The 16,664-nt window shown below is 45.6% G+C and overlaps 1 protein-coding gene across 22 annotated transcripts in view; it reads left to right on the top strand.

Annotated features, from left to right (window-relative positions):
- The window catches only part of EIF4G1 (eukaryotic translation initiation factor 4 gamma 1), an 87,848-nt gene that overhangs the window by 8,220 nt on the left and 62,964 nt on the right, over nucleotides 1-16,664 (top strand). For 12 of the 22 annotated variants that reach the window (XM_072996275.2, XM_072996279.2, XM_078389764.1 and 9 more), the window contains exon 2: nucleotides 16,333-16,444. In XM_072996275.2, the coding sequence (XP_072852376.2) occupies nucleotides 16,370-16,444 (75 nt within the window). In that variant the 5' untranslated portion in view covers nucleotides 16,333-16,369. Of the gene's footprint in view, nucleotides 1-12,169; nucleotides 12,367-16,332; nucleotides 16,445-16,664 lie in introns of those variants that run through there. The other 10 variants (XM_072996276.2, XM_078389762.1, XM_078389768.1 and 7 more) reach the window with 4 other exon arrangements.

A 16,664-nucleotide genomic window follows, 5' to 3' on the forward strand; every position in this document is an offset into this window, starting at 1 on the left:
AATAGGGCGGAGATACAAAGTGCTTCCTCTTTGCCTTCCCTTCATTAGCTGGAGTAAAAACCTGCTAGTCCAGGGTTTCTTGTGTTTTATCCACATAGCTTTTTGGATAGGACCTTTTAGGAAATGAGGATACTGCCACCAGCAAGAGACAACGGAGGTTTCTCTGTTTAATTCTCTTAATCTGCAATAATCTTTGTCTTAAGTGACTGAAGAGGTAGAGTAATGTTGTGCCTAAAAGACTGAGCTAGGAAGTCCTAAATTCAACTCTCATGCTGTATATCTCTGACAGCTTTCATCATCAGCATGATGCCCTCAATATGATCTGGCTGAATGTTTTTATTTGCTATTTGTAAGCTGCATTGTGCCCAGTTTGCATCGAAAAAATGCACTAGAATAAAGTTTTACAAATATTTTAGGTTACTAACATATAATTCCCAGATTCTGACAGCCACTTGCGTTGGGAATTACCCTGTCAGCACAACTGGAGAGGACAAGGTTTAGGTAGACTTCTGAGGTGGCAAGCTGTATATGGCCTGCTTGCTTTGCATCTAACCAGTGCTCCATGTTGTTCAGCTTCCTGCGTTGGCCAACTTGATGTCTGAGAGAAGTCCACAAGCAGGGTAAAGGTAAAGGTTCCCCTTGACAATTTTTGTCCAGTCGTGTTCGACTCTAGGGGGCAGTGCTCATCCCCGTTTCCAAGCCATAGAGCCAGCGTTTTGTCCGAAGACAATCTTCCGTGGTCATCTGGCCAGTGTGACTTAGACACGGAACGCTGTTACCTTCCCACCGAGGTGGTCCCTATTTATCTACTTGCATTTGCATGTTTCGAACCGCTAGGTTGGCGGGAACTAGGACAAGCGACGGATGCTCACTGCGTCGCGTGGATTCGACCTTACGACTGCTTGGTCTTCTGACCCTGCAGCAGAGAGGCTTCTGCGGTTTAGCCCGCAGTGCCACCACGTCCCTCCACAAGCAGGAAAGGAAGGTAATAGTTCAATCTCACTTTTGGTTCCCCAGCTGCTGATACTAAGAGGCATACTGCTTCTGAATATGGGTGTCATAACTAAACACATCAGTCATGAATTTATCTAACCTGCCTTGCAGAATGTAATAATAAGTGACTAAATTGTTTTCAAAGAAGTAGCTGTGTTCGTCCATTGCGGCAAAGGTAACAGAGTCCTGTGATCCTTCAAAGATTAAAAAACTTGCCAAAAAAATTGGCACAGAATTAGTTGACAACAGCATCAGATGTTCTTTAAGAAAGGTTGTGCAATAATAAATGTTAGTTGTTAAGATGCCCCTGGTCTTTCACTCTACTTTTTTTTTTACTGAAAAGTGTTGCTGTAATAAATGTGAACTGTGAATGATTGAAAAGATTACCATAATAAATGTGAAATGTGCTGAAGTCCAAAACCATTCCTGTTAAGATTGTCAGCTTTAGATTAAAAACCTACAGTTGCCAGACTGTCTGTTGTAATTCTGAATTTCTGTTGAGGAACACAGGAAATTGCTTGATGTTATTTGGACCCTCCATTTAGCCCAGTGCGGTCAATTTTTATTGGCAGGCATAGCTCCCTAGAGTTTTCAAGCAGTACTTTTTTCCTGACACCACTACTCATAGTGGCCTCCCATCCAAGTGCTAACTAGGTCTGGTCCTGATAAAGTACAAAATTAGATGAGATTCCATGTGTTCATGGTGATAGAATTTTTATCTCGTTTGTTGAAGAACTAGGGGAATATCTTCACTTGCCATGAAGGAGTGACTAGAGGATATTTTAAAAAAATAATTGCACTAGGAACATTGTCTTGGAACCCCCATGCCACATTCTTTTGTGATATACAGATTAAGAAACAGGTTTCTTTTAAAATGATTGAACTGGCTAATATGTTAGGAGAAATGGCAGTGGAACAGCAGAGGTAGCCATCTTAGCCAGAAGAAAAGTTCCAGTAGGAAAATGTGCATATTCATGTTTGTGTAATGCCTTCATTAACCAGCTCAGAGGTCACAGTGCTGTGTAAGCTTTCAGAGTTCTTCAGAACTCTGTCGTGCTCAGTGATAAACAGAGCAAAGTGGGAGGGAAGGAAGTGGCAGTAAATCAAAGCATGGAGGTTGCATGTCGTTACAGTGTTAAGTTGGAAAGTGGGAGGGGAGCCGTAGACGGTAAAATCAAACAGGCTCTACCGGTATTGTGATAGTTTCAACTTTCGGTACATCTAGATAGGGAAAGCAAATAGTTAATAGATTTACTCCATTTTGAAAAGGTAAGTCCTTAATCTAAGTCATCTCAGAGTATTTGTGCTTTTTTCTTTTCTTTTGCTTGAAATTCCTCTCTCACACACACACAACCCACCCACCCACCCACCCACCCACCCTCTAGTTCCTCTAGTTAAGCATCTGCTAAAGCTGCAAACTGAGTCAGGGGAATGGTCTTTGCTCAAGATTCTATAATAACCTGAAACTGAGGTCCTTGTGTCTCTCTCTGTCCTGGTTCCTTGAATTAAGAGGTTTTAAGGCCTGCAAAGAAGCAAAAAGATTCTAATGAAGAGAAAACATTTTCTTCTTACAGACTTTTTTTTTTTTGTATTGGAGTTGTGGCATGCTTGGAAGGAACATTACACCCCCCCCCCAATCCCTCCTGTTAAACATTTTCTCTTTCAGAATGAGATACTGTAAATGCTTTTAAGGAGGTGTTTTCTTTAAAATGTGTAAACTATAGAATGCATCCCTGTGTAAACTATAGAATGCAGTGGATTGGATTTGAACTTAGTGGCTTTTAGAGTAGACATGTCAAAATGAGTATGACAAGTTATTCATAACAGACCCATCCCATAGGTTTCAGTAGGTTTGTTTAGAACAAGGTTGTTATCTAGATCGAGGTTTGTGTTTGGAGTGTTACAAAGTTGATTCGTAGAATGGGTATCATACACTGAGCTGAGCTTTTTCCTGCCTCCTAAAAATATACTTCAGCTTGTTTGATAGATTCTTTTGTGAAAAGTTTTTTTCCTACTTCACACATAATGACATGCTTAGGAAGGCACTTACTGAACTAAAGTGAAATGGTTGATATATATATCGCCTCCCCTGGTCACATTATGTGCTGCGGGTACTGAATCCGAAGCAATATTAACTAGCTGTTACTACAAAGAATACAATAATAGAGTTAAGATGCCATGAAACGTCTGGAACACATAAGAACGTAGGAAGATGCCCCTTATTGAGTCAGACGTGTTTCACCTATACTGACTAGTGGCTGCTGGCCAGGATTTGATGCAAGAATTTTGCTAGCCCTTCCTGGAGAGGTTAAGGATTGAACCTGTGGCCAGACATATGTAAAGAATGGGGTTTGCCACTAGCTTTGACCCTTTTCATTAGGAGTAAGGGGTTAGCATTAGAATATATGCAATAACATTGCTGTGAGTAAGTGGAAATCAACGCAAGACTTGATACTTGGGAATTTCAATGCACTAAGCCGTCTCACACTAATGTTTTTACTCAGTGACTCATTAGGTCCCATGTTACAGGTCACGGATGCTGTCCCTAGGCATCCATGACCTCTTGCCCTTTATCTTTTTTCGAAAAAAACCTGTTTAAAAATAATTCCATTCTTGAGCACTTTGTATTACTGCAGATATCATTTTGGGAAGGTGGATGTGCCATATTTATTCTAGCATGTAATTAGGAAGAAATGTTCAAGATACTTCTAATGTCTGGCCTGTTCAGTGGAATCTGTAGGGCATTTTTTATAAATCTCTTCAGAGGGAGATGAAAGTCTGTTTCATTTGCTCTCTTCTCTTTGACAGACTACAGGCCTGAGACCAGCCCTTTCTTATCTTAACCTAGGAGACATTTTTAGAGAAGGGACCAGTTTAAAAGGTGTAGAAAAGAAGATATTGATACTGCTGTGACTTTGAGTAGTCTGATTATTATTGCATTTATTTGTATAATATATAATAATGTTGCTGGATAGCTCAATTATTTAAGGTTTCTGTCTGCTGATCCAGAGGTGGGGATTCCCCACTGTGCCTCAATGGTCCATAGTGTCCCTTCCAGCTTTGTAGATTGAAGATTATTATTGCTATCTATGGTGTTACATAAAGTAACATGCCCCCCCATAGGTTAATTATATCATAGTTATATCTTAGCATGATTTTCTTGAAGTGGGCCCCGTGACTGCTGTGCTGCTTGTGATAATTGGAAATGGTACTTTGGACATACAGATTGCTCAGGAAAATGTTTAGTACAGTTAGAGTTAGAATTTAGACTCATGCCTGCCACAAAATCAGGCTAGTTTCCAACACATGCCATCCTTTGGGGGCAGATATAGAATCTCAGTGCCTCCAAAAGGTCTACCACTAGGTGTTCCCTAGTACAGTATTCTGTACTGATGGCTGTTATTTCAGTTTTCCTGTAATGCCCTAGAACAGCATTCTGAAAAACTGAAATGGCAGCACCAACAGAAAGTTTTCAGTCAGCTGAGAGGGTGAGTCCTGCTATTGTAGGAGAGACCTCAGTAGAGAGCAGCGTGCTGAAGGTCACTGTAAAACTTGTATCTTGCATGAAATCCTTTGAGAAAAAAAGTGTTAGAAGGATTGCATGCATGGCGAGCAATGCCTTCTAAGCACAGTGTAGATTCTTCATAGCCAGCTGCCTGGCTGGCTTTTTCTCCACAAGTCTTACTGGCAACAGGATAGAACAAATGGGATTTTAATTAAAAAAAAATTAAACTGAATTTTTTTAAACAATTGAAATAAAAAACAAATTTAAGAAATCATTGTTTTTTTTTTTAAATCTACCCTGTAACTCACTCATGTTGGTCTCACCCAGCCACCCTGTGGCAGTATACAGTACTAGAAACATTTTTTCTTCTTTTTCTTTCATGGGCACAGGGGTATTGAAGGTGTCTGCCTTCCACCTACTTTTTGGTTCTGTCTGGATGTGCTTCTCTAGTCATGAATGCTTGTGATCACAGCAAGTCTTGGCAATGGTGGGGAAGAGGAACAAGTTTTTATCCTGAATGCATTTGCAGCAGGATTTTAAAGAAAACTGTGGTTTTCCCTTTAGTTGTACTACTGTGACTTTGCAAGTTTGGCAACAGAGAGTACAATGGGCTCTTGTAGCAGTTCATACTTGTACCAGCTCAGGCAGATGTTAATCAGAAACTGGTGCAAATTTTCCCCTCCATGTATTGGATCAGCGTTTCCTAAACTGTGCTATGATGCCCTGGGGCACCACCAAAACCAGCCAGGGGCACAGTGGAATCCTATCATCTTTCATAGGCTGAAGCACAAGGAGAAGAGGATGTGTGTGATTGAAGGCTGGGCCTGTCCATTGGTGTGTTGCGGGAATGACAGGCTTTCAGAGGGGTGGGTGCAAGGCTTCTCCCCTTGCTTCTCCCCCCCCACCCAAAGTATTATTGGGAGAGCTACAGCCACTGGCCAGTAAGTCAGGGGAGCTATGAGTGGACAAAGTATGGGAACCACTGCACTGGATGATGGATTGTTGCATGTTGAGGGTGCTGGTGACCAGCATTGTTCTCTCTCTAGACTCCCTATCGTGCGCTCTGTTACACACATCCCTATCCGCTCACACTGCCCTCTCCCCGACACATGCAGCCCACCTCACAGTCATGTTAACCACATTCTCAGACGGCCCCCTCTCCTCTCACAAGTATATATGCCCACTCCCATTCGCTGCATTCAGACAGATGCACACATACGGCCACCCTGCATCGTTCAAAATGCCTTTGGTTTGCTTTAGACTTCCCGGTGCTGATCAGGTGTGTAGATTAGGAAGAAAAGAGTGCATAGTTCAAATGAGGACTGTGGACAGGGACAATTTGCCATTTAAATTGCATTTTCCCCAGGTTGCCAAACAGTTGCCTCGTGATCTGAATGAACACCGGCCTTGCATGGCATCCTTCTTGTTCCATTTCTCTTCTCCCAGTTGACCAAGCAGTTGTTTTATATCTGCTTGTTAGGGCCTGGTAGTCATAGGGAAGCTCAGTTGTGGAAACATGGATGATTGGCCTGGGCCTTGGGATCCTTGAGGTAGCCATGCTGAACACTTCTGAGAGCTTCATCAAGGTCAACAGTGTTTGAGCAAGCAACCTCTTGAGGATGGTTCAAGTGTTCTACCATCTTCACTGCCATTCCCATTTTCATTCAAGTTCTTCTGTGTGTACAGTACAGTGGTGCCTCGTGCAACGGTCGCTCCGTAGAGCGACAAATCCGTGCAACGATGCTGTTTTTGTGATTGCAAAACGGCACCTAGATAGGGGGAAAATCACAGAGCGAAGATCGGTAAGCGGTTCACTTACCAACCTTGGCTTTGCGACCCGCCCATCAGCTGTTAGGCAGGTCCAAAATGGCCGCGCGCAGCGGTTTCGCGCCCTCGTTCAGCGAGGGGAGGGCGCGAAAATGGCTGCCAGCCATCCAGGAACATCGCAGAACGGTGAGTATGCGGCCGAATTGGAACGCATTAAACGCTGTTTAATGTGTTCCAATGGCTTTTTACTTTCCGTTGAGCGATGTTTCACACAGCGAGGGTTAATCCGGAATGGATTAACCTCACTGTGCGAGGCACCACTGTATATCTTTAAAAATTAACACATTGCTAAGCTGAATATGCATTATGCGCCTAAATCAGCTGGCTGCTACATTCCTTTGTTATTATACCTGAGGTCTACCTCTGCACAATTTTTGGCTTTGACTGTAAGAGCTGCTGAATAGCTCAGTGGTTTAGGTACAGTATGTGGCTTTGGAATCAGAGGTTGCGAATTCAGTTCCCCACTGCCTCCTTGACAGGGACTGGACTCAAAAATCCATAGAGTCACTTCTAGTTTTGCAGTTCTAAGATTAAATCCTGGACTTTTATTCCTTAGAGGTTTGAAAAATGAGTAAAGCAGGTTCTCTTCCACACTTTGGAGATGGTATTCTTGGTTTCTGGAAGGGCAAGCTATGGGCCTCTTGAATGTGTACATTTTTCATGGGGAATATAGTCCCTTCCAGCAGTTAGTTCTTCTAGAGTAACTTCATCTGAAGCGCCTCGTGCGGCTATTATTCCTATGAATGCAGTCTGAATGAGATAAAGATGTTTGACACTTCTCAATTAATTCCATGGTAGATGAATTTAACACCTCCAGCTGTCACCCTCATCTGGCCCTTACTTTAATAGCTCGCGGTTCGAGTCCCTGCAGTACTTGATATTGATTCTGCTTGGGTATGATCGGGAACATTCGGCCAGCCTCAAGGCCAGTTTGGATGTTAACTTTATTTGCTTGTGAAGAGCCAGCTGTGGATGTGTTCCGCGCTCAGAATAGCTTGCGTTGCTGTTAAACGCTTGCTCTGAATAACAGACTGGCATCTAGCTTGAAGGCAGGTGGCTACTTGGCATCCCCATACATAGGGGTTGTCTTGCTTACTCCTTCTTTCAGGGTGGCAACGAAGTATGACAAATATTGCTCCCCCCTCATTTTAAGGAAGATGGCTCCTATGAAGGAGACATCATCTCATAGTGTCCGTAATGCTTAATCTTTGTTGATACTTTAGTGTGTTGAAAATGTTCTACACTCGGTGCCTCAATCATCCTAGCAGTAAACCTGTAAAGGAGCGAAGGATTATGCTTGTGTTATATACTGGATGGGTTAGGCTGAGAGGGAAGAGGCTTTCCTAAAACTGATAAGGTGATGGCCAGGTGAAATTTCAGCCTATAGGTTTACACTCTCTGGGCCACAATACAGTGGTACCTCGCAAGACGATTACCCCTCAAAACAACGAATCCGCATGACAACGAGGTTTGCGACTGCCATTTTGCTTCGCAAAACAGTGGTTCCTATGGGAGAATTTCGCTGGACGACAATTTGGTCCGTGCGTCGCGGACCGTTTTTACAGCTGATCGTCAGCTTCGCAAAATGGTTTCCCTAGGGGCGATCTTTGCAAAATGGGTGTTTTCGGGCCCGTTTTTTGCAAGACAGTGATTTAAAACACCTGATCGACGATTTTTCCCCATTGGAACGCATTAAACAGGTTTCAGTGCATTCCAATGGGGAAACACTTTTCGCAAGACGATGTTTTCATAAGACAGCGATTTCAATGGCACGAATTAACATCGTCTTGCGGGGCACCACTGTACTGCAGTAGCTGTTAGAGGTGAGAGGTGGTTTTTGTTGTTGTTTAGTCAGTAAGTTGTGTCCGACTCTTTGTGACCCCATGGACCAGAGCACGCCAGGCCCTCCTGTCTTCCACTGCCTCCCGGAGTCGGGTCAAAGTCATGTTGGTCGCTTTGGTGACACTGTCCAAGAGGTGGTAGCACGTGGAAAAGAATGCTGCCAGTCTAAACAGGGTGGTGGGTACCTGAAGAACTTTAGTTTTTTGAGGAAGGTTGTGCAAATCTGTCATAACTGAGGCAGCCGGGGTGAACAAAGACTCAGCTGAGGTGCTGTGACAAGTAAAAGGGTTGCTGGGGTGGATATGGGGCAGTTCTTGGCACTTCAGTCCCGTAGTGCGGTGTAGTAATGTTGAGTGTTTGATTCGGGTCCAGGCCCCCACTGAGTCGCAGAGGTCACAGGTGGACTTAGAACTGAGTCACATTTTCTTTCAGCTTGACCTTCCTGGCAGGGTCGTTGTGTGAACAAAGCGGAAAGGAGAGGGTGACCTTGGAGCTGTGTACTTTGCCTTGAAGAAATGACAGAGTACCTGTGTAGAAATAACAACTAGCAAGCAAGTTTTTGAGCTTCTTCTTCAATTGAATTTAATGCTAGAAAGGGGGGGAATCAAAACATTTCCACATCTGCATTCTAGAAATTGACTGTGAACAATTTTGAACAAAGATCGGTACGGGTGGTATTAAACTTCTAGGGACTTCCAACAAGACACCCTGTGACGCCTCTCTTGTGTCCTGGTTACCCTACTGTAATGGTAATTTCCTAGGGAGAAGAGCACGCCATGTGGAACAGCGTTCATGAATAAAAATCAGTGAATAGGTGACGCTTACACAAGCAGATTGTCCTTCAGCTCCCGCAGCCAGTTTTTCCGAAGTGCTGGCAAGCAGGGCTTTGAAAAGTTAACGTTTCGGACTACGGACCCCAGCATCCTCCAGCCACTTTACTAATTTGGGGATTCTGAGAAGTGTAGTTTAAAAAAAAAGAGTTAAATGTTACTGTGTGGCTGGTGAGAGGCCTTGAGGAGGCAGCTGGCAGGCCTCCTGATGGTCTGTGCCTTTCCGCTTTCGCAGTCTTTAACCTTCGGGGTGTTTGCTTAATGGGGCCAGCTGGTATCTCACTAGCAGACCTTGAGTGGCTGGAGTCTTGGGTTCCGTAGTGAAGCTGATATTTGGCGACTGCCTGGCTGGCTTTTGAGGGAAGCAGCTGTGGAGGTTGGGGAGTCATGCCCTCCAATGCCCCCTGGGTCGCAGAATGGGCTCTTTTTGAAGGGGAGGCAGCACGGAGTTGTGGTCCAGGAAGAGAGGTATTAAAACTTTTATTACATAGATTCCCCTGGGCAGTGTATGTATTGCATACGTTTTAGTTGACAGGCCTGCAACCTCTTTCCCTGAATTACCCCTATGTGTTTCTTAGACTTGATGGAATGTTGTTTCCCTCCTTCAAAATCCAAAGCAACAACAACAAGCCCCCACAAAAAACACAAAACCCTTTATTGGAATGCCGTTGTATTACATTTATTGGAATGCTAGCATATTGCCCACGAGCAATGTTGGCAACTTGTAGAATCCCACAGGTCTCTTCTTTGGGCGGACCTGGAATGAGAGGAGAATGTGAAAGCTTGCACGGCCCTTTGGATTCTGGAAGTTGTAGGCCAAAAAGTTTCCCAAACTCTATCATTTTGTCCTATCTCTTTACCCCACAGCTCTGCCTTTGGGTTGCATACCTTGTGCCACCTTCTCTCTTACGTGGTCTGGATCCTTTAGCCATGGATTAGAAGCTCTACTCTTTTTTTTCAGTGCATCGGAAAGCAAAGCAAAACATACTGCTTATATAACGTCCCATAGTGCTTAAAGTTCTCTCTGGATGGTTTGATATTTAATTATGCAAGCTACACATGTGCCCTCACCCCCCCCCCCCCAAGCTGGGTACTCATTTACAGACCTTGGAAGGATGGAAAGCTGAGTCAACTTTGAGCCAGCTGCCTGAGCCCAGAATTGAACTCAGGTTATGAGCAGAGTCCTTACTGCAATACTGCAGTTTAACCACTGTGCCACAAGGCTTCCTAGGATTGTGTCCCCCACTTTTGAATGTCTCAAGGGCATTTATATGCCCGTGAAGTGCAGCCTTCTTTTCTACCTTTGTTTCTTTTCCTGGCCATGTTATTGAGATACATTGGCCGAAGCTTAGGGGCATCAGAGTAAATCCCACTAGGAAAGCAGCACTGCTCTTAGAGCTTTAAATTGTGGATTACACCTGCCTGTCTCTATGAGTGGCACTTTTGTGTCATGCATTATGAGTGGCCGGTGTCTGTCCTATAGTGTCAGAAAAAAAGTTTGGGGAAAACACAGAAATACAGTCCCCCCAGAAATCCCCAGGTGTCATCTTTATTGATTATTGCTAGCTAATACATTCTGGGAGTTGTCCCCAAGCCCGTTAATCGATTTGCTTTGCCACCTATTAAATGATCCCCAGATCAAGTCTGGAGAAGTTACTTGTTTAAACGGTCACCCTTAGAATCCAGCATGCTGGCTGGAAGTTCTGTAGTCTGCACAAGTAACTTTTCAGAGGAAGGCAATTACTTGTGATATTGTGATGTCTCTGCTTCTGGCTCCTTCCCGTTGGGGTAATGATGTGGAATAGAGTTGAGCTGGAAAATGTGTCCCCAACTCCAGTGTTCCTAAACTCTGCAATTCAGGAATATGTTTTGAGCAATGCGTGACTGCTAGCACATTATTGTCTTGTGTGTGTTTATGTGTGTTTTTAACCATGTGAAGTTGCGTGAACCCTAACCTCTGGTCATCATTCAGAGAATAGCCTTTCTCCTTTGCCTTAATTGCTTCAAACACTGCTTGCCCAACATGATGGCAGTCCACCCATTCTGGTGATCGGTAGGAATTTCATTCCCCAGTTTCTGTCCTAGGAAGTTTGAGACCTGTTCATGCTTCACCTCCACCTTGAGGGGCTACCAATTGTTAATTTTTCTTCCTTGTAAGGCAGTGATGAAATTCTTGTTCTCCTCTGTGCCTTGGGGGGGGGGGAACATTGTGACTGTACACGGCAGTGGTTCCCAGCCTTGTGTCCCCAGATGTTCTGGGACTACAACTCCCTAAAGTTCTGGTCAGTGCAGCTGTTGGTGAAGCCTTCTTGGAAACAGAAAAAGGAGTAAATTGTAGGAGGATGGAATGATAGTTTCACTCTGTCTACGCTTGGTCCCAGTAGCCACCTGGAACTAAATCGCATATTAATTTGGACCGTGTATTGTGCACGTCTGTTGTGCAAATAGTGTATGGATCACTTTTGCTGCCCCCATTTCCATTGAGGAAATGGAGGCTGAGATTGGTCCCAAGCCAGGGCCCATCATACGGGCTTGAAGTGATGAAACATAAGCACCTCCCCTTATTCTCCCTAAAAAGCTATTTGAACTCCTGCTTTCCTTCTTGCCTTTAAGTGCATTTATTCCCATTTGCCTTTATTCACTTGGAGTCAAACGCAGAAGACTCTGCAGATCCCCCTTTTTTCCATCTGTAGATTGGGACGGAGGTGAGGCAGGGCACCCTCCGCCACCACCAGTGTCTCTTGTGAATGTGAGTGCCGTGAAATGGCGTGGCATCTGGGCTGGCTCTGCCATCTGTGTAGCGCCTGCCTCTGGTAGCGCAGGTGGGTGTCTGGTTGCTTGGCCCTGCCAGGAGGGGAGAGGCCGGTTGGGCGAGGCGAGACCGGGCTGGCCTGGGTCAAGAGCCTGCCTGCCTGCCTGCCTGGGCAGTGCAAGTGACTCAGGCATGTGTAGGCGTGGGGTTTTCTCTGACTGGTTTGGGCAGTGCTGGGGCGGAATGGCTGTGACTGTGGGTGGGGTTTTGGGTGCTCCTCGGTTCTCCTTCGTCTCTCTCTCTCTCTCTCTCTCTCTGTGTCTGTCTCAGTGTCTCTGCAGTGCAGCAGACTCTGCGATCTGACACCACCGGCAGCGGCTCCCAGCACTCATGTTCCTGGCGCTCCCAGGGTGGGGGTGGGGGGCTGTCCCCTGCCTTGCCCATGTTTGGCGAGCTCGACCCTCCCCGCCACGCACCAGCAGGTTTGCAGGCTGATAGTCTCTCTCTTTCTCCCCCCCCACCCAACTCGCCTGTCCCATCTCACCCCCCCCCAAAGCTTGGCAGATGAAAAGTCTCAGCCGCTTGCAAAACTGGCCTGGGATTTTTTTTGGTTAGGGGTAAGTATTTTTACTCTCTTTGATATCATATATATATATTTCTAAGCATGTGTTTCTCTCTCAGGAGACAGAAAGGACCTCTGTCCTTTTGTTTGGCATTGTGGAAAAGTCTGGGAGGGTGGGGTTGGGAGTGGAGGTGAATTTGAAAGTGCTAAATTTCTCTTCCCCCCCCCCCTTCCTTGTATGTTGTTGGGCCTGGAGACCGTCTGGGCCTTTGCCTAGGGGAGGGAGGGGTGCATGCTTGACCTGCAGCTGGCCTACATGACAGATTCTCCTTGCATGATTTGTGTTTGAGGGGGGCAAAGGATGTCTTCCACTTTCCCCTCAACCCTTAGCACCGGCTCTTGCCTTGACATGGATGGTCCAGGAGTCTCCGGCGAATCCAGATATTCACTGACTCGGTTTGCATCAGGGGCTTGATCCCCTTCCATCTCCTCGGGGCCTTCGGCTTTGGTTTTCAGAGAGAATGTACTCTTCTTCCCTGCCCAAAGAGCTGCCCCGGGGTGTCTGGCTTTGTAGCAGGGGTAGTTCTGTTGCCGCCATGTCTGGGCACTTTGAGGCGGTATCTCTTGTAGGATGAGCCTCATAGCACCATAGGGACTTGCTTTCTATAGGAAGGGCTGCATCTTGTCCTCCCCCACCCTTAGCGCCTTTGCATGATGCTGCATCACAGGTGGGGTGGGTGCCTAGGAATGAGGGGTGATCGTTGCAAACCCTGGTGTGTCGGGGTAGCGCCGGTCCAACACTTTTCTCTCCTTCAAATCTCTGTTCTTGCCCGCTCCCTACAACTGCACACCTCACGTAGACATTTTGAACTGTGGCATATATAAAATGCAGGTCCTATTAAAGCACGAGTGTTCCGAAGTATTGCTTGCTGAGAAGACAGGGAAAGAGAGGAAAGGACTTTTCTGAGAAATGGTTGCTCTGGCCTGAAGTAGACCTGAAGAATGCATCCACAATACATTTCATCTTTATGACCAGTCCTCTGAGTGAGATCTGCAGAAATGGAATATTTACTGTGCCAGAGTAAAGTGTCCTTAATAGTTCCACCTCCCACCTTAACAGTATTACTAAGCTATGCTGTGTGCTTAAATTGGAACTCTGCAGAAGCCTGGTTTTTGAGGGTTTTTTTGCTTGCTTGTTTTTTGCTTTTTGCATTGCAAAGGCTTTTGACTTCTCCCCCCCCCCCAAGTCTTTGTAGCCTAAAATGCTGAGAGCAGTAGCCTAGGGGTCAGGTTACAGCAGGGTGCTAGGCCGGTTCAGGTGGGGCAACCAAGGAGAGGGACCTAGCTTGGTCTGTTTAGGTAGTGCCCCAGTTCTAGTTCACTTTGTGTCACAGAAGGCACTACCCTCTGTTCAGAACCAGAGCAGTCTGTTCTCAGAGGATCCCACAGGATGGCTCTTTGCTCTCTGGTCTCCTGGTGGCAGTGCTCTCGCCCTGTCTGTCTGGGCTTTGACCCCTAACCAGCCCTTACGAAGCCTGTCAAATGACTAGAAGCTTTTAATTCCACTTGTTCTTAGTAGTGCAAACCCTGGGTGGTTCTCAGAATGAGTGTCTAGAAAGCCTTGGTTGCTTTTATTTTCCCCACTAAATTCCACCTTGGGGTGGGGTGTAGGTTGGTGCTTATTTGCTTGGAGACCTGACATGTTCCATCAGGGATTATAATGCCTGGGGTAAGAGGGAAGAGCTGCCTTGATCCTTCAGAATGTATGTGATGAGTTCCTATCTGTCCTACAGTGTTTGGAAGTGCAGGGAGGCGACTGTGCTGGGAGGTTTTTAAAAGTAGTATTTTCAGGTACTAGTGGATGTCCTAGGAATATGCAGTTGGGCTTGGTAAAGGTACACCCAGGTTCAAGATAGTTGATCCTCTACAAAATATCACCTGGACAACTCACCTGTCACTTTGTTTATGCAGTAATGGCTTAAATTAGTTAAGGATCTCCATGAATGGAGAGTACGTGCTACATTACTCTGAAATGCACTGGGGAAAAAAAAGATAAATGTTCTGTAAGAGGGAATTGTTTTCCCAGTGGCCTGTGGTTGCAGGGCTTAGTGTGAACAGAGCTGGATCTGTTAAGAAACCGCAGTTTAGCCAGATGATTCTCAAAATGGTTTCTCAGCTTGCAGCCTCAGAGCATGAGCTGTGGCTGCCATCAGCACCATGGACTGGGCTGTTTTGTGCAGAATGGTTTAAGCTAACTGGGTGGCCTGGCCGTCATTTTTGGGGAAAACGCTTTTGTGTGATATTGTCTGTCCTTCAGCTTGCTTGGCAAGCCTCTGCACTCTAGGGGCGGCTTTCACCCAGAGATGTTCTTCTGCAGGATGCAGGTCTGTGAGAGGCCCACCCTGCTGGGCATCTGTCTGGCCACTTTTGATGGCAGATGGGGAGGGGGGGCACTCCGTTTTGCCCTCCTAAGGTCCAAGCTGGATTGTGCTGAGCTTCACTGCCGGATGGTGTCTTTTCAGCCATCCTCGTACTCCTTTGGTCATTCCCTCCGGAACTCTACATCTGAGCTATTTTGAGACAATATTAACTAGGGCTGGGAACAAGCTGACAAAGTCTTGTGCCTGGAATTAAATTGTCAGTACCACGGATAAAGATACAGACCACGTTTTCTTGGTGGGTGTTTATAATATTTGGGGAATCGCTTAGAAGCTGCAACATGGGTTCTAGTTAATTCTGGAAATGGCAGGTGACTGACTAACTGAAGTTCAGCAGCCCTTATCTTCCTCTGCCATCTTAGTAGCAAGCATATTTTCAAATGAAATGCAAACTGATTCTTGGGGAGTCAAAAGCCTGTGCTTCATCCTGGATGGGTTAAATGCGTAGAACAGAGGCAATCATAATATATGGCAATCTATGTTTACAGTTTCTGTGAATTTGAGGCCTGTGTTGGAATTGGCCTCCCCAAGTTTGGAGACCAGATTACTCTTGTCTGAGTAATAATATAATTATAATTACATTCTGTCGGGTCCATTCTGACTTATGGCGTACCTTTCCAGTAGGCATAGAGTATTCAAAATTATTGTATCATTCCTTTCTTCTGGGGGTGCTCTGGAACTATGTAACAAGACCAAGTTGATGCGGAAAGACTCTTCTTCCAAAAGGCCCATTGGAGAATTGGATTCCCAATCTCTGGCTTAATATCCAGACCAAACTCACTGATCTCTAGGTCTCAGCCAACCTCCTCTGGTCAGTGCTGCAGAAATAAGAGTTATCTGTACAGTGGTGCCTCGCAAGAAAAGTAATTCGTTCCGCGAGTAGCGCTGTCTTGCAAAATTTTTGTCTTGCGAAAAGCGGCTTCCCATAGGAATGCATTGCAATGCATTCCTATGGGAACCTCGCAAGACGAATGAATTATTTTCGCCTTGCGAGGCATGGTTCTTGTGGGGAAAAAAAAATCCTGCGAAGCACAGCCATAGAAGAAGCTATCTTGCGAGGCACCACAGCGATCGCAAAAACCATTCATCTTGTGGGTTTTTCGTTCTGTATAGTGTTCATCTTGTGAGGCACCACTGTATCTGCATTAGAAGTCATGTGCTTGTCAGGGTGCGGAAGCACAGGCCTAGGCCTGGAGAATGGTTGTGTGATGTTGTAAAGCCTGAGCCACTGGATACGAGAGGATATACAAGCCATTGTGTAAATGTTGTAGGCACTGAGCATGGTACACAGTAGTTTCCTGAGTGTCCTTTGGAAGTCAGGTTACTTGATTTCCCTCCTATGTACAGTATTCTCTTTTTTTAAATTCCTTGCGCTGGTCTTCATTCACATGATTTTGGGAGCTCTTTCTCTGCTCAGACCCCCCCCCCCCATGTTCGTTGGTCTTTGCGCACTCTCCCAATTTTCTTGTGGTGCCCAGTTTTAGCTTCCACTTTTCTCCAGCGAGATCTTGTTCCTGATCATTTCCTTGTAGCCCAGTTCCTTTTGAGTTCATTTTGATGATACCTCTCCTCTTCCATCCCAGCAGATAGCAAGGGGATCCTTATGCAGCACCACGTGAAATGAACAAAGCTCCACAGCCCTCAGGAGGAACCCCATCAGCCCCACACCCTTCCCCTTCTCCTGGACTTCCACAGGTAAGCCTTCTTCTTCCCAAGCCACTCGTCCTCTTCTCCTGCGATGTTTAAGAAAAACGGTTCTGCCCTCTTTGCTAGCTCATTGGGCTGGTTGGTCATCTTTGGTGGTTTTGAAATAAAGTCCCTGCCCTCTGTGTGAGTTGCTCTAAATGCACATATTCGCAATTCACTTCTGTTCTCCTTGTGGCTAGCTTTTGTAGCAGTTTCTGTCCTAGCAGTC

This window comes from Pogona vitticeps, chromosome 3, assembly GCF_051106095.1.
Source record: "Pogona vitticeps strain Pit_001003342236 chromosome 3, PviZW2.1, whole genome shotgun sequence".
In the NCBI taxonomy this organism is placed as follows: Eukaryota; Metazoa; Chordata; class Lepidosauria; order Squamata; family Agamidae; genus Pogona; species Pogona vitticeps.